Below are 17,257 nucleotides of genomic sequence, written 5' to 3' on the forward strand. Positions count from 1 at the left end.
GCACGGTGATGTTCTAGAGGCGACTCCACTTCCTCCGGCGGCCTTCGCGGGCCACAGTCACCTCCCGCCACACTGCCGCGCTGCCTCCGACTGCTGGCATGCACACGGTGCCCCGTGAGGGACTCCAGGCCGATCACCCCACAGACGCACCCGCCGTTCCCGCCCCAGAGATCCGCCCATGTGCTTCCGTCACCAGGAAGAAGGGGGTCTCCACAGGCCCAGCACTGAGGTCACAAGGCAGCTGTGACACCCCGGGCCGGACTCGGGAGAGGGGCCCAGGCACAGCTCCAGGTGCCTCGTGGGGCGACGGGCGTCGGCCGCCCGCCCGTCCCTCGCGAAGGCCGTGGGGTCTCCCGACGTCGGCGAGGTGGGCGTCCCCGGCTGCACCTGCGGCTCCCTCGCCGCTCACGCTGGGACGGTCCCCGAGCCCGGCTCTCCCAGGTTCAGTGGAGGTAGTCGGTGTGATGTGTGAGGACACAGAAGATGTTTGTAAAATCTCAATGGGGTTGATCTTCTGGAAATTTTTTTTTAGGCAAAATGAAGGTGCTCAGAAAGTTAAGAAGAAAGAAATATATATATTTTGCTTAAAATAAGCGTGGGGGAAATAAAAGACTTCGAAAGGGTTGGCCATCTCCGCCTTACAGCTTTTTGTGTAGTTTTTTAAATTTCTGCACGGCTTAGCGCACACGGTTCCCACGTCCCCTCAGCCTGGGCCCCTCCGCTGAGTCCGTCCCGAGTTCCGTATCTCTACACAGAGCATGCCACTCGCCCCGAACGCTTCTCTTCGGCAAGTACTAAAAAGATACAGCTTCTTAAAACGAATGAAATTCATTGACTTTTGGCTCGGAAAATGACTTCTCGTTGGAAAGAGACGGACCGTAACTATGAGAGACGAGTCACGAATGGGGACCACCGCACGCTTGTCTTCCTCCACTAGGACGCCCGGCCCGCCGAGGGGCTGCGCACGCGCCCCTGCCCGCAACCAGGGTCCCCCGGTCGCCAGGAGGAAGTCTCCGGTCACCGGCTTCGCTGCAGTTCCAAATCCTGCCCCAGTTGTGATAGTTTTAAATTCTGCATATAAAAAAACATCCTTTCTACATCTTCCTAGTTAAAGCTAGAAAGGGCGACGGGGAGAAGGCCCGGCGGGGCGGTCGGGCGCGCGGCCCCGTGTCCTCGGGCGCAGGCTCGCCGCGCAGGCCGCGCGCCGCCCGGCCGCAGTGTCTCTGCTTCCCGGCTTCGGGCAGCGGCTGCTCTACCTCTCCGCCCGGATCTTGTACCTCAGGACGAGGTAGGCGACGAGGCGCAGCGAGATGAAGAAGACGCCCAGGACGAGGAAGTCCAGGTAGAGCTTGGCGTTCTCCACGTCCAGCTCCCGCAGGATGGCCTCCGACTTCTGGAAGTGGCAGGTCTCGTCCGTGTCGCAGTGCAGGTCCTCCCGGTCGAGGCCGTAGATGGACAGGATGACCCCTTCGAAGCCGTACCTGCGGGGGACGCGCCCGGCGTGAGGGAGGCCACCGGACGCCACCCGCGCGGTCCGCGACGCGGCCTCCATTCGCTAGGGGCAAAACGCCGTTGTCCTCGCCCCGATTCCCGCCCCCCCCCCCGAGTGGCCCCCTCAGAGACACCCGTCCTGACCTCCAGCCCCCCGCCCCACACGCGGCAGCTCCGCTACGTTTCCCCTGGCTTCCTTTCCTCCGGCATCTCCACCGAAACACCGAAGGGAACGAATCACCGGTCTTGGCTCGGCAGGGAGGCGAGTGGACCCCACCGTGGCTCCTCGGACACTGCGCCCCTTGGAGAAGTCAGACCCCGTCAAGGGCCCGACGGCCTCCCAGGCACTGCCCAGCGCGCTAACGAAACCTCCGCAGCGTCCACCGGCCGTCCAGCCCGGCGCTGGCAGGACGGACACGCGGCTGGGCGGGGAAAGGCGGGGGCCTCGGGCCTTGGGGCCTGGCGCGGGCCGGGCAGCTGGACCTCTGCGCCGCAGCTCCGCGCCCGGGTCCGAACTGACATTCTAGACAAGGTCTGCGGGTCACGTGGAACGGCTCGGCCGGGCAGAAAAGCTCCCGAGACAAGCGCGTCCTTTGGAGGCCTGAGCTGCCCGACCGGCCCCGGGCGCAGGGTGAGCGAGCGACCCCGGCCCGCAGGCCGGATGCCGGAATCACGGCCCGTTTCTGCTGCGTTCTCACGAGGGTTTGCAGTGATTGGAACCGTGGTGGGAGCACCTCTGACTTCGGAGAGGAACGACACGCTCCCCAAATGAACCAGAATTCAGGGCCCCCGGGGCCGCTTCGGGGCCTGGGTCACTGCACTTCCCCTGTGCGTGTGTGGCGGTGACCGTGGCGGTGACCGTGGCGGTGACCGTGACGGTGACGATGGTGGGGCACAGAAAACTAGGAGAAGCTAAAAGGCGCCGGCCGCCTTGGATTCTCGGTGCGAGGATCCTGCCGGCGCTGAGCCGACAGCCGAGCCAAGGCCTCTGTGAGCACCGGCCCGGGGATGGCAGTCCCTTCCCCGGGGAACCGCAGAGCCCCGAGTCGCGGAGCCCCCCGCGCGCTACCTGACGTAGGAGATGTAGGACATCCACTGCAGGTAGGCCGGGATGGTGTCGAAGCTGACGAAGAATCCTGAGAAGAGCAGGACGGGGATGGCGGTCACAGGACCCACGAAGGTCGCCACCTGCGGGAGGACACAGGGAGAGCTCATCATCCCACCTGGCTGCCTCCCCCTGGGCAGCCCCGGAGGCCGCTTCCTGCACAGCCGCCTGGACAGCTGGCGAAGGCCGGTTTCCAGGATGCGTCTAACGAGGGTAACGAGGACGGTGCAGAAGCATCTGGTTTGGGGAGCGAGCCGCTCGCTTTGAGGGTTCGTGATTCACCACGGGTCTGGCTTCGTTTTAAGGAAAGGCCCAACCTGGCCCCCTGAAGCCACGGGTCTGCGGAACTGCAAACGCACAGGGGTTCGGCGGGTCGGGGGGCAGGGTTGCACAGGTGTCTAGCAAGAGCACGTGGAGGGACTTAGGTGGGGCGGGAACAGGGGTGTGCCATGGGGGTGGCTAAGGGATGGTCAAGGGGTCCCCCAAGGCAACAAAACAGAACGTGGCCTCCGAGCCCACTGCATGCCCCTGCGTGACCCAATGCACTGCGTCTTTGGGCCTCAGTGGCCCCACCTGTGAGGTGTGGACAGCGCAGCATGGGGCAGACACCGAGCGCCACGCAGGGGCACCTGCCGGTCCCGACGGGCCAGGACCAGGCGAGTCCTGCCCCGGGCGTCGACCCGGCGAAGCCGGTGCAGGATGTGGGGCGGGATCAGGAGTCGGGGTGGCGCTGACCCAGCGGGGCCCCGTGGGGGAGGGAGCCTGGCCCGCGACGCCCCCTGGGCTGGCACCTGCAGGGACGTGGAGGCGGCCCCGATCAGCAGGCCCAGGGACTGTGCCACCAGCGAGGTCATGGTGCCCAGCGCGGCGAACAGCACGAACCGCAGGGCGTCGGACGGCTGCGACGTCATCCAGTACACGATGCTGCAGTAGGCCACGGGGAACATGATCTGGAAGCATGGGGCCGGCACACTCAGGGGACGCGGCGTGTCCCGGCCCGCCCTGCGGGGCGCGGGGGGGATCCCGCCCCTCTTCGAACACGCTCCCCTCGGTCACGCACCTGGAAGGGCACGTCGGCCATGGTCTTGGCCAGGTAGTAGGCCTTCAGGCTGTACCAGTAGTTCAGGTGCTCCCGAAGAAACACGCCCATCTCCAGGGGAACTGGCAGATAGGACGGGGCGGGGTCAAGCAGAGACAGCAGGCGTGCCACGGACGCGCACAGGCGGTGCCGTGCCGTGGCCTCTGCCCCCGCCCGGCCCGTGCCCTCTGCCCCCCCCCCTCCGGCCCGTGCCCTCTGCCCCCGCCCGTCCCGTGCCCTCTGCCCCCCCCCGGCCTGTGCCCTCGCCCCCGCCTGGCCCGTGCCCTCTGCCCCGCCCCTGGCCCGTGCCCTCTGCCCCCGCCCGTCCCGTGCCCTCTGCCCCTGCCCGGCCCGTGCCCTCTGCCCCCGCCCGGCCCTTGCCCTCTGCCCCCCACCTGGCCCGTGCCCTCTGCCCCCGCCTGGCCCGTGCCCTCTGCCCCCGCCTGGCCCGTGCCCTCGCCCCCACCTGGCCCTTGCCCTCTGCCCCCGCCTGGCCCGTGCCCTCTGCCCCCCCCAGCCCGTCCCGTGCCCTCTGCCCCCGCCCGGCCCATGCCCTCTGCCCCCGCCCGGCCCGTGCCGTGCTGCAGGCCCATCAGTACCTACAGCACCCAGGGTTTGGATGGAGGGAGGTGGAGTGATTTACTAGCCCGGGAGAACTGCCCCCTTCCCGTAACTGGGAGAGTCGTCGCGCGGGGAGCATCTGCGTCGAGGCTGAGCCTTAGCTCAGTGATGGGCACAAGCGTCTCTCATGAAACTTGTCTCATGGAGCAACTAGAGAAACGCGATTCCTTCCCGGGGCCGAGATCTCGCAAGCCCGACTTGGAGATGCCGGGCACCTTAGGGAGGCAGCAACCCTGGGAGTTCCTGCCGGATTCTGCCACGGCGGCAGCTTCCTGCCCTGTCAGCCCCAAGTGGCCAACGGCCGTCCACCCTGCGAACAATCTAGACGTGGCCGGAAGCCCGCCGGGAGTAGCCTTGCACACTCACAAACGTGGCTGCGCGAGGGCTGTGTTAGGTAAGCAGTGGAATTTGAGGGGGTCCTGATGGGAAAACCTTTTAGAAATCCCTCATCAGCCCTCGCCATGCTCAAGTGTTCCACTAGTGATTCGTTCCTTTGGCTTAAATATGGTATGTATTTTCTCATCTAACAGAAAATACAGTAATATCTACAACTGTCAACAAAGAAAATGGTATTTAAATAACAAAAAGAGACACTATGTGTTCCACAAACTCCTCCCGCGGCCAGGCCAGGGGCTCGGGCGCGGCCGCGCGAGGGGCGAGGCAGGGCAGGGGCCGGCGGCCGGCCAGCACTCACACGTCAGGACGGTGGGCATGAGGGCCGCGAACATGAGGAACAGCATGGAGAAGAAGAGGAAGCCGGAGTTGCTCAGGACCTTCTTGGCCTCGTTCCCAATGCCCAGGTAGAGCAGGCCGATGAGGAGGCCGATCCCGATGTGTGAGGTGACCCGCAGGTGCGTCAGGACCTGGGAGCAGACACGGCTCTGCTCACACACCCGGAAGTCCCGAGGCCGGGCGGCGGCAGACGACAGGCCGAGGCCACCAGAGGCACCCGCCGGGCAGGGCTCCCGTTGCGTCTGCCCCGCCCCCCAGCCCCAAACCAGCTCGTGTGCCCCCCCCCCACACACAACGCACACACGCAGAAATGTGCACACACGCCACAATGCACACACATACGCAGCACACACGCACACACACCTCGCGCGCACATACACACACAGCACGTGCACACATGCACACACATGCACACACAGCAGCAGCAGCAGCAGCAGCAGCAGCAGCATTTTACTGCTGTTAAAACAGACTTGTTCCAAAACGGCGAGCACGGGCCGTCTACCTTCAGGGGACAAGTGACGGCCGTGGTGGGGCGGGGGACAGAAGACGGCCACAGTAGAGGCCGTTCTTGAAGAGATCCAGCCCGGCTGCTACACACCGCTCCATCCTCAGAGCAGGCCCCAGGGGCCCGCTGAGCACTCGACGCCTCCCGGGGGGGTCGGACTGTCCATACTGGACCGGAGGGCGGTACTCTGGCTCCAGCCACTCGCCACCACCTGCCCAGGAGCCTCTGCGCAAGCTGCCCGTGCCCAGACCTCGCTGCACCTTCCCGAGGCGGGCGCGCCCTCCCTGATGTCACGCCTGGCCGGTGGACGCGAGCGCGAGGGACAAGTCGGCATCACAAACCGAAAGTTTTCATTTCCTTTCCCTCCCGGACTGTCCCTGCGCCGCGTTCTGGAACCTGCCCCTCCATTCTGGGGCCCAGGGTGAGACGAGGCGGGGCAGGGCCACCGCGCTCAGCCACCGCCACGTAACAGGAGCAAGGCCCGGACACGCCGACCGCCGGGGCCACCGGCACTCGGGGGCCGTTCGCCACAGCGGCGGCCCCGCAGAGCAGAAGCCGACTGACGCGGCGGAGAAGCAGCAGTCCGCAAGCGGGACCAGGACGAGAAACCAGCATGCGGCCGGCAGTGACCTTTGCAAACGAGCTCACCGAATCTCGCATGATGCTGAGGAACGTCCTCTTGAAGAGGATGCAGAACTGGGTGAGGCAGCTGGCCGAGAAGCTGTGACAGCCCTCCGTGGGCGAGGGGTCCTGGGGACACACGGAGGGCGGAGAGGAGGTGGGACCCCCGGCCTCGTGGCTCAGCAGGAGTCCCGCGCGGCCGGGCGCAGATCGCCGCCCGCGGCCCTCCCGGGGGCGGCGGGTCCCTGCGTCGCCGGACCCCTCAATGGTCTTGCCCGCGTTACCTCTTCAGAAGGCCGGTGCCAGAGGAAAGGGTTCGTCTCTGTGTCGCTCCCCGACTCCCTCTTGTAGTCCGAGTCGCACATGCCCTCCCGGACGGCTCTGACCAGGCGGCTGTTCTGATCCCCATACTCGCCCGAAGCCACTTCCATGACTGCAAGAGACATGGACACGCGCGGTCAGCCGGGCCCTGGGCGGGCGCCCGAGGCGGCTGATGCAAACCGTGGGCCTCTTTCATTTTGGAACCAGTCACGAACCCCGCGGGAGTACGCTCACGCATTCTGCAGAAGCTGCGCGGCGACCGGACGGTCGAAGCGTCCAGCGAGCTCTAACCCCCAGCAAGGCCGCCGCGCACGCGTCCTCCGTGAGCCCTGGCACCCGTCCCGTGTGCGGTGGACGCCTGCGCGACTCACCAAAATCGGCTGGGTTGTGGTAGGTCGGGCAGTTCAGACCCAAGTCCCTCAAATACGGCACAAGGTTGGAGACTTTTCCCCGGTACACGCACTGTCCCTGACTAAGGACGTAAAGCTGGAAAAGAGCAAGGAGAGACTCTCAGGCCCCCCTGTCTCCGTAAAGCAACGGGTGCTCTCCACCCACCCACCCACCCATCCACCCATCCACCCATCCATCTACCCACCCACCCACCCATCCATCTACCCACCCATCCACCCATCCACCCATCCACCCATCCACCCATCCATCCACCCTTCCATCCACCCTTCCATCCATCCACCCATCCACCCATCCATCCATCCATCCATCCACCCACCCATCCATCCACCCATCCATCCATCCATCCACCCTTCCATCCACCCTTCCATCCACCCACCCATCCACCCACCCATCCATCCACCCATCCACCCATCCACCCACCCATCCATCCATCCACCCATCCACCCATCCACCCATCCATCCACCCATCCACCCATCCATCCATCCATCCATCCATCCACCCATCCATCCATCCATCCACCCTTCCATCCATCCACCCATCCACCCATCCATCCATCCATCCATCCATCCATCCACCCTTCCATCCACCCTTCCATCCATCCATCCACCCACCCACCCACCGACCACCCATCCGTCCGACCTCTCCCTCGCCCTCTCCTCCTCCCCTAAGTTTATGTCATGTCTCAAGGACTCCGTTAAACCTCAAAGGCAAACCCACGTAAAATCAGAGAGGACTGAAGATGTCATGTGGCCAGGGATTCCTTTAGTGCTTTTTCCACACTAACCACCTCCTCAGGAAAGGGTTTGGAGCCACACGTACTTCAAACCTTGGGATTTTTTTTTTTTTTTTTTGCTCACGATATAAAAACCCAAAATTTATAAAACATGATATTATACAAATAAAGTAATTCAGTAAAACCAGTGTTCTCCCATTGTAACAGGGGAGACAGTGAAGCCTCAGCAATGTCAGTGACCCTCCCGAGACTGGGGCCACACACCGGTCCCAGGGAGAGGCCCGTGGCCAGCCCTTCCTACCCCTTCCCACCCCCACGCCTGCCACCTTGGCCACCGATGGCTCCAAAGTCTTACGAAACACAACAGTGAAGACACCCCCATGCGCTGACGGGGCCCGAGTACCTGGTCGAACAGCTCGAAGAGCTTGGCGCTGGGCTGGTGGATGGTGCAGATGATGGAGCGCCCGCCCTGGGCCAGCCCCTTCATCAGGGACACCACTTGGAAGCAGGAGGCGCTGTCCAGGCCACTGCAAGTCAAGGGGCCCCGTGAGACGCCGGCGGACCCCACGCCGTGCCCGCCCCCGAGGCACGGGCCTGTGTGCGAGCCGGAGCCTGCGGCGTCGGCTGGCCTCGGACGGGGGAGGGGCGCGCCGGGCCTCTGCACGGGACCCCGAGCAGGAGGGGGGAAAGATGGGGCCGGCGGGGCGGGCATGCCCCCTCTGAGGCTGCAGTAGGCACCCCTGTAAAGCCGCGGGGGCGGGGGTCTTCCCACCACCCCCCGAATACCTGGTGGGCTCGTCGAAGAACATGACAGGTGGGTTGTTCACCAGCTCCAGCGCGATGGCCAGGCGCTTCCGCTGGCCGCCCGAGAGGCTGCCGGTCCGCGTGTTGGCACAGGACAGCAGGCCCAGGGCCGTCAGGATCTCCTTGACCTGGGGGCAGGGGCAGAGCCAGAGCGGCCCTCAGGGACCTCCGGCCACGCTCCACCCCACGGGGCCCACGTGGGCACCTGCCACCACCCCCGCCCGCCTCCCGGACACACGGGGACGGACACGCGGATCGAGGCCGCCCCTGGCTGCCCGTTCCCGCGTCTCAGGTCCCCGGGAGCCGAGGAGCGGTGCTGGCGCCGCCTGCCTGGGCGGGTCCTTGTCCCGCCTCCCGCTGGCGACGGCCACGCGGGAGCCGCACGCAGGGCCCAGGCCAGTGACGCCGTGGAATGGGAGGAGCGGCAGACACAAGGGTGACCCGGTGTCTGACCGGCACAAAGGGCGGGCCGCCACGACAGGCCGCGAGACAACGAATCAGCGGCTTGGCGCAGAGGAGCGCTTAGCCGCCGGCGACGGCCACGGTCGGGACTGCTGCCCGCGATGCCGCTCCCGCGGACGCAGCCGGCGGCCGGCTCGGCGCGCCCTCCACCTTGTCGACAGTGGGCGAAGGTGCGGGAAGCAGCCGGCCCCTCCCGCCGCTGCCCGCAGAGGCCCGCCCGGGACGCGGCCTGGCCGCGAGGCACGGAGAGTCCACCGCGGAAGGGTCAGCAGACTGCAGGGCGGGCCGTGGCGCGGCGTTGAGTCCAGCCCAGCATCCCTGTGGCTCTGGCCTCTGCCCCCATGTGAGTCTCGCCTCCCGGTCCATCTGGGTGGACCCAGCTCGGAAGCTTCTGCGAGGAGATGGGATCGTCCAGGAGGAGAAGGAGCTCACGAGGAAGAAAATTTCCATTCCGGCTCTTGAGTCACTCCAGCTCGCTCAGGGCAGGAGGTGGCTTCGGCGACAGGAAGAGCCAGGACTCCACCAGTCCGCGGGCTGGGAAGCCGCTGGCCACACAGGCCTGGGTTCGCATCCTGCCCGGCCGCCCATCCTCGATCCCCGAACCCCACACCGCTGCCTCTTCCAGAATGCAGTGCCTTCGAGGGACACGAACCCGGAAGGAAGGTCGGCGAGGTCGCCCAGGAACGGCGATGGGGTGCCGTGGGCTCTTCCCGGCACACTCCGCGCTCCTGTGGACAGTGCCCACTGGCCTTCCCAGGACGACGAGGCCGGTGAGGCCTCCAGACCACAGGCCACAGCCATGGGGTGGTCGTGCTGGTCACTCCAGGCCCACGAACATGGCACGCGCCCTCGGGCCCTCTGCCTGTCCGCCACTTGTCTTCCAGGGCTCCTTCTCGTGGCCGAGTGTCCCCCGGCCCCACCTGCCCTCGGTCCCCTGGGAGAGGATGCTGGGGCCTCCCGTTTCCTGCCTGTCCTTCCCAGCGTCCTCCCCAGACTGACGCAGGCTGGGTTTGTTTTAGAGCTCGCTGGAGAACGTCCGGCCCCACAGACCTGGAGGGCCCGCAGCACGCAGCCACAGCCAGCCCTCCCCCCCGTGAAGGGCAGGCGCCCGCGCAGTCCCCACGTGTGCCACGTCTCTGCCTCGGGCCCCGCCAAGCCCATGTTACTCCCGCCCGTCCCAGGAGAGAGGACGTGCCGTGAAGAGTCGCCGGCCACAGGTTCCGCTCATCCCCGAAGTGGGACTCTGCCGCCTACGTGACACCATGAACCACCCCCGGCCCCGGCTCACGGCCGAACCCCAACAGTTCTGGGGCGAAGACAGGAGGGCCCCCGAGATGCCATCCTTTCTCGTCACACCCGGGTGGTTGGCCTTTGTGCGACAGTCTGTATCGTGTGGCGCACGGGAAGGAAGGCGCATGCGCAGCATCGCTGTCGGGCTCCTTAGCACCTTGGCTGAATCCTCCCGACGGGCCCCTGCCTCGGCAGAGCACGAGGAGCCACGGGCACGGCTGACGCGGACCCCCAGCCCCCGCTGCCGGGCTGTGGCCCTCCAAGGGCCTCGGGGGACAAGAGAGTGTCACAGACGGGAAGCCGCCGGGTTCGATTCTTGAGTCGAAAATCCCACGGGTGCTTGCCGTGGAGGGGAGGAGGGTTTTGGAAACGTGAGCCGGGCCTCCTGCTGCTGGCTGACGTCGCCAGGGAGGGGGCTGCAGCCGAAGGGCTTGGGGGCGCTCCCCGCTCCTGGGCCTCCGGGGACAAGAAAAGGGACGAAAGGGATTCGAAGGTCTCGGTCACCCCGAGACTTGTTTGCTTTTTGAAAGGCCGATGAACCGCACGTGAGAACCAAATTTATTCCTGCAAGCGCGTGTGGGTGGAGGCTGGTTATTTTTAAGCAGTGACTAACTGCCCTCACTGTTAGCGTTTTAGTAAAAAAACAAACTGAGCACGGGGCGTAATAAACACAAAGAGGGGCGGCCTGCGCGTCCAGGCCGGGGCCCGGCTGCGGCCTCCCGTGTCTGTGTGGCGGTGCCTGGACCCGAGCGTCCGGCTGGGGTCTTGGCAGCAGTGCGGTCGCTCCCGACCCCTGGCCACTCTGAAAGGTCACCGTGCCACACGCAGAAGGCCAGGGGCGAACCAACAAAACCGGCGCCACAAAGCCCCTCTGCCCGGGTTCGCCACGCGGGCGTTCCGCACTGTCTGGCCCGCCGGCGGCCCCGCGGCCCACACTGCACTTACCATCTCCCTTCTGCCTTCGTCCTTCTCCTGAAGCTTCAGGTGTGCGGATACCTGCAGGGGACGAGGACGACGGAGGGGAGTCAGGCCAGGCGGCCGGCGGCAGGGCCCGAGAGCCCGGCAGCCGGGGGACCCGCGGGGGTCCTGGCCTCCCACCGCCCGTGGGTCCGGGCCAGCTCCGTCCCCTCGGTGGGGTCACAGCCGTGCCCTGAGGAACACTCCGCAGTTCGCGGGCTGCCCGTTTAACCAGCGACGGCCTAACACCATCATCCACCGCTTGTCAGGGTGCGTCTGAGAGCGGGCACCCCAGAAACGCGCTACGGATCAGGACTCCGGCCTCGCTGCTCTTTTGTCTGAGATCCCGTTTGCCGGCTCCGCCTTGGGCTCCCGACCCTGCTCGGTGAGACCTGAGTGGCCGTCACCACGCCCAGCGGCAGCCCTGTCCTGCTCCGCTGACCTGTGGGGCTTTGGGGGGCCAGGAGCCTGTTTCCTCGCGGGCACAGTGGCGAGGTCAGACCCGCCCAGCTGCGCGAGCATCAGTGACTGGGACGCGGGGTAGGGCCGGGAAGGGGCTGCGGTCCCAGCGTCGGAGAGAGCGGGCCTTGGGTCGGCTCGGCCAGGCCAGCTGCTTGCCCTGTGACCCCGAGCATCCTGTCCCTGCCTGGAGGAGAGGCGGCTCCTCCTTACAGAACACTCGGGACCAGGGACGAGGACAGGGGCAGCCCTGCGGGGCCCTCTCTTCCTGCTTCGCCACCCGGCAGGCTGCAGAGCAGACCGTGGCCCGGACACCGTGCCCCCCTTCCCGTTGCTGAGGTCCCCTGGGCACTGTCCTTGGCGTGAAAGGCAGGGCAGCGGCCACTCCCTGGTGCCACAGGGAGGAAGCTTTGCCCAGCCCGTTGGGGGCGCAGGGCAAGGCCTCCGCGGGCTGGAGAACCAAGGTGAACCCCGTCCACTGGCCAGGGCACAAGGCACATGGGCTGAGAAGGTCCGTGACGTGCCAGGGGCAGCCCGGCGGCCCTGTCCTCGCGGCGGGCGAGGAGAAAGCAGGACACCGAGTGGCCCCTCCACAGCGCACAGTGACCCGTGGACGGCGGCCAGGGGCCTTCCCGCCTCCTCTGGCGGCTCCCGCTGCCCACAGCGGGTCGGTGTGGCCCCTGCGGGTGTGGGCGGGGCCTTCCCGAAGCCGACCCTGGGGGCCGTGGTCTGTTCAAGGAGCATGGTGGCCGTTCCGGACCCATGGCAGGGGACACGAAGTGTCTGACCCTGGAGGCCGCCTTTCTCTCATGCTTTCGAGGATCACACGCTTGGTGACCTGTCGGCCTATGTGTGTGCAGGGCCTGGGACCCCGCCGGGGGGGCGGCACACACAGGTGAGTCGGACGAGGCCAAGGCCCTCAGGGCCCTAACCCTGTCACCAGGCTGACTGCGACTTGGGCCCAAAGCCACGAACTACAGGATGGCTGATGGGAAGGACAGGCCTTTGGCCCGTGGAGAGGAGGACCGTGGTCACCCCAGTTACTCTGGTCAGGGGCCATGAGGACCCAGGGGCTCGGGTTTGTTTCCGGGGAGGCTGTCCCCGCCGCATGCTGTCTCCGCGGGAGGCGGGGCCGAGGCCGTGGGTGCCCCGGGGCGAGGGCCGGGGCAGGAGGGCGCTCACCATCATGGCCTCCTGCACGGTGAGGTGCGGCAGCAGCATGTCGTCCTGCATGATGTAACAGGACACCTTCCGGAAGCAGCGCAGGTCCCGCGGCAGGCCGTTGATGAGGACGGCCCCCTTCCTGCCGGTCTCCCTGCAGGGCCGGAGGGGACAGGTCAGCGGGCTCCTGCCCCCTCCTCCAGGGCCCCTCCCAGCACCTTCCCAGCTGGCTGAGGGGCACCGGGGGGCAGGAGGGAGGAGACCGGGGAACCCGGGGAACTGGCACGGGGGGAGAGGGCGAGCAGAGGCCCTCTGGGACTGCGCGTTTGCGACAGGGGTCGCCGAAGCAAACCGACGAATGCACGCACGCGCCCACACGCAGCCGGGCGGCCAGATGTCCCGCCCCCCCCCCCCCGGCTTTTCAGGGGCTCCTCAGATAGGCTTCTGGGCAACGTGTGCCTCACTGCGGTGGCGGTGACAGAACCGGAGGCCAGGCCTGCGCCGTCGGGGGCGGCGGCCGCTGCGTCAGAACCGGTGCCCAAGGGCCCGGCCCTGGCACTGACTGGGAGGCGGTACGGCAAGGCCCGCGGCTTCACGCGCCTCCAAGACGGGGCTCCGGGCCCGGGGGCCGCTCGGCCAAGCGCGTGGCCCTTCTCCACCGGGGACGTGGCGCTCGGGGGCCACAGTGGACGGGATGGGGCGTCCGTGCGGAAGCGTGAGGGGTGCAGCCCCGCTGCCCCCTCGCTCCCAGACCCGCGTGCATCCCCACGCCCACGCTCTCCCGGGCACCCCAGCTCAGCCCGGCGGGGCAGGGGGACCCGTGGGCCCTGCCCCGTGCCTTCCCCCGAGGGCAGAGCACCCACCTCCACAGTCGGGTGGCCATGAGCAAGTGCTGCCTTCCGGCGCTTTCAGAGTCATTCCCCGCAAAGCCCCTCACACCCGCCCGCCTCGGGCCTCCCTGGGGACTGTCCCTTCAGTGACGGGATGGACTGAAGCCGCCCCGCTGTCTGCGCCGGTGCCCCAACGCCACAGAGAGCCGGGGCTGGGTGCCGGCCTCGCCAGCCTCGGCCTGGCGCGCTCACCTGTATCCGGCCAGGATGTTCATGAGCGTGGACTTCCCGGCCCCAGAAGGACCCATGATGGCCACCAGCTCCCCGCTGTTGAACTTCCCAGAAATTCCTTTCAGGAGGGTCTTGTATCCTGCAAAAAGCAGATCCCGTGAGCCATCTGGTGATCACAGAGCTTGCTGGTTTCACCCCCGGTGCTGGGCAGGCAAACAGGACCTCTGGCCACGCCACCCAGGCCGAGGCGCGACTTTGCGGCACCAAGTGCCAAGTTCTGGCCCAGAAAATGGACCTCGCGACTCGTCTTCGCCTCGGTCTCCTCCGCAGCTGCACTTCCCGGCTACACGGCAGCAGGTGACACTTTGCTCAGCGTGCACAAAGCCCCTGCACGCGGCTGGCCTCGGCCGCACCTGCGGGATGAGGAAGCAGGTGTCCGGGGGACCCAGCGACTCGTCCCGGCTCCCACAGCTGGCGGGGACAGGCCCTGGACCAGGGCCACGGCGCCGGCCACGTCTCCGCTGCCCCACGCGGGGTGTGTGCGCCTCCATTCACTAAGTGACTAGTGTAGTATTTCGTTTATGAATTCTTATTTATAACGTATACAAGTATAAACTACTCGCATCGAATCTGTCGCTCTATGAATCATTTCTCTATAATCAGCTAGTTAATATATTAACTAACCGACAATGAAAGTCTATTGCTTTGCAGCCCCACCGCGTTGCTTTGGGGTTTCCGCGAAGCCTCCATCCGAGAGCTTCGTAAAAGGACGAGACACCCACACGGAGCCACGTCCGCGTTTCTGCAAGTGGACTGTGCAAACGCGCGGAAAGAACGAAGAATGAGGAGAAGCACCCGGGCTCGCAGGCAAAGCAGCATTTCTCAGTTCCCGAGGAGCGTTTCCGGACCGCGAAGGCGACGCTGCAGCTCCCTCTCGGCCGGGGGTGGGGGGCTGACGGGAGAGGCGCCCTCCCCAGGCACCGGCAGCTCACTCCCCCCAGCCCCCCCCCCGCGTTTGTTTGTTCGAGCCCCGGGCCGGGGTCTGGGGAGTTCCTGTCTCTCACAGACGAGGCGCCTGGACGCCCAACCTGTCACCAGTGCCACCTCGGTTTAGATGGCAGTCCCCGAGGCCCTGCTTAATTGGGCAGAGACGGAAGCAAAGGCGCGGGGGTTGGTGGGGGACTCGTGGCCCTGCCATTGGCTCACGACAGAGAGTGGCAGTCACCTGGGGACGGCCGCGACAGCCGCCGTCCCCTGGGATGGGGGCAGAGGAACAAGCGGGGGGCAGGGAGGAGATCTAGCAGGGCCGCTCAGAACTGCAAATGAGCCTGGTTCCTGCCTTCGGAGGCGGATGACGGATGAGATGGGTCAGCAAACACAGCTCATGACAGGGAGGGGAGGGGACCCCCCTGGACCGACAGGAGGGTGGGGGACGGCAGGGACCCCCTCTCTGCCCGGCCGAGCTCCCAGTGCCACGGGCTCTGGATCAGGACGGAGCTCTGAGGGGCCAGGGGCTCTGGGACCTGGGCCACGGGAGGCGTGCGTGACCTCACCGGTGGAGGGCTGGATGGCAAATGTCTGCTCGTTATCAGCTTCCTGTTAGTTCGGGCCCAGAGCAGGGTTACTCTCGAGCAAACCCTTCTATGAGCTGTTCCTTTTCAGAGCTCGGAGGCGACGCCTAGCTGGTCCCCCGTAAACCAGGAGCTGCCCGAGGATGCCGAGGTGACCACTGGCCATGGCCAAGTGCAGGCTGATTTCCCGTCCATGAGCCCTGCTCAGGCCTGTTCTTGGCATAATATGAAAAAACCGCCTGACAGGCAGGGCCATGGGTGCCCATCGGCTGCCCAGTGTGTGGGCGCTCCACCCCGAAACAGCCAGGCCAGAACCCGGGCCAGAACCCGGGCCAGAACCCAGGCCAGATCCCAGGCCAGAGAGGGGAGTAGGGACAGACAACAGGGGCCCGGGCCGCCATCTCAGGGGGGCGGGCGCTGTGTGGACCCTGGGTCCCCGTGGTGAGCCCCGCCAGCTCGCTCTGAGACTCGGCGGGCACGTCCTGCAGTGAGGAGACAGGGCCGCGGGCCGGGGTGCCGGTCCGGGGGGTGGGGCCGGGGCCGGGGCGCAGGGCCAAGGGGACATTCAGGCGGCGAGGACAAAGACGTCAGAGCACGACTGCTCCAAAACACACAGGCCGGGCCGCGCCGAGAGCCTGGGTGGTAGGCAGCTCCTCCTCCGCAGAATCGTGTCCCTGGAGGACCGGCGCCAGAGAGGAGCCGGGCCCCGCCCCCGCCCGCGCTGGCGCCTCGCGGCGCCCCGAACCCGGCCTCCTCTCCACACTTTGCGGACAGGAAACAAGGGCTCAGAGAGGGCAAGCGGCCTGCCCGAGAGGGCACAGCGGCTCGGCCGAGGCGCCAGCTCCGGCGGCGGCTCTGCACCCGGCCAGGGCCTGCGCCGGCCCTGCCCGCGCAGCGGGGGGTCCGGACAGCAGCTGTCCCCATCCGCCACCCCACCCGGCGAACCGCTACGGTCAGCTCAACTCGGGAACGGCCATTTGGTCTGCTGCTGCGTGAGATATTTACCAGAGAGAGAATGGGAAGAAATCGCACCCCTTTCCTGCCCCGAAACGAACCCCCTGAAGGCCAAGGCCGCTCGGTGCGTGCGGGGCGAGGCGCTCGAGAGCTAAGGGCCAAACGCCCCGTGTGCGCCCGAAGCTCTCAACTCACCCGACTGCACCTCCTCCTTTAGTTTTCTTTTCTTTCCTTGAAATGTTCTCACACAAAAAAATAAAATAAAATTCTTGCCAGGGTATGGTGGGCCCCTGTCATCTGGGGACGACGCAGCCCTGCGGTGTTAAGGACCCCGGGCTTGTGGGGAACGCACGTCGGACCGCCCGGCCCTCCCGCGGCTCCTCCGCGTGAAACACCGCCCGCCGGACGCTGGGGCCCGTCTCAGCGCGGCACCGAGTCAGCCGGCAGCGCTCACAGCACCCCAGGGCCCCTGGGAGCCCTCGAGCCCCCCACTCCAGTGACCTGCACGAAACAACAAGCAGCTCGTCCCTGGCCCCTGGACTCCAGCGAGCGACGCACTTGGGGTTTAACGAGCTGCGGTTTGGAAGGCGCGGCCGTCCCCAGACCGCCCGGGGTCGCTCGGTCCCTGGGTTTCGGTTCCGCGCTGCGCCCACCGCGGGCTGCCGCCTCCCCGCCGGGGCAGGTGGGGACCGTGCCACCGAGAAGCAGGCTGGCTTCGTGCTTGTCCCAGCGCGGCGCGGCATGCCGTGTGCCCGCTCCAGGGCTTAAGTCTGCTGTGAAAGTCACTATGGGTAAACGAGTCACTGCGCGGGGCTCTGCGGGCAGAGGCCACGGACGGGTCACGATCCCGGCTTTATTCACTCACAGAGAGCTCGCTCAGCGGGCAGGGCCACACCGGATACCCCTTCCGGGGCCTCGC

The 17,257-nt window shown here is 66.6% G+C and overlaps 1 protein-coding gene across 4 annotated transcripts in view; it reads right to left on the reverse strand.

The window, feature by feature from the left end:
• Positions 1 to 555: 555 nt before the first annotated feature.
• ABCG1 (ATP binding cassette subfamily G member 1) overlaps positions 556 to 17,257 on the reverse strand; it is a 54,135-nt gene continuing 37,433 nt past the window's right edge. For all 4 annotated transcript variants that reach the window (XM_016143450.2, XM_016143451.2, XM_016143452.2 and 1 more), the window contains 13 exons: positions 13,835 to 13,952; positions 12,774 to 12,906; positions 11,121 to 11,171; positions 8,406 to 8,551; positions 8,023 to 8,146; positions 6,846 to 6,960; positions 6,438 to 6,586; positions 6,181 to 6,282; positions 4,990 to 5,158; positions 3,657 to 3,757; positions 3,388 to 3,546; positions 2,561 to 2,679; positions 556 to 1,481 (listed from right to left, as the gene is read on the reverse strand). In XM_016143450.2, the coding sequence (XP_015998936.1) occupies positions 1,253 to 1,481; positions 2,561 to 2,679; positions 3,388 to 3,546; positions 3,657 to 3,757; positions 4,990 to 5,158; positions 6,181 to 6,282; positions 6,438 to 6,586; positions 6,846 to 6,960; positions 8,023 to 8,146; positions 8,406 to 8,551; positions 11,121 to 11,171; positions 12,774 to 12,906; positions 13,835 to 13,952 (1,715 nt within the window). In that variant the 3' untranslated portion in view covers positions 556 to 1,252. The remainder of the gene's footprint in view (positions 1,482 to 2,560; positions 2,680 to 3,387; positions 3,547 to 3,656; positions 3,758 to 4,989; positions 5,159 to 6,180; positions 6,283 to 6,437; positions 6,587 to 6,845; positions 6,961 to 8,022; positions 8,147 to 8,405; positions 8,552 to 11,120; positions 11,172 to 12,773; positions 12,907 to 13,834; positions 13,953 to 17,257) is intronic.

This window comes from Rousettus aegyptiacus, unplaced genomic scaffold, assembly GCF_014176215.1.
Source record: "Rousettus aegyptiacus isolate mRouAeg1 unplaced genomic scaffold, mRouAeg1.p scaffold_m13_p_4, whole genome shotgun sequence".
In the NCBI taxonomy this organism is placed as follows: Eukaryota; Metazoa; Chordata; class Mammalia; order Chiroptera; family Pteropodidae; genus Rousettus; species Rousettus aegyptiacus.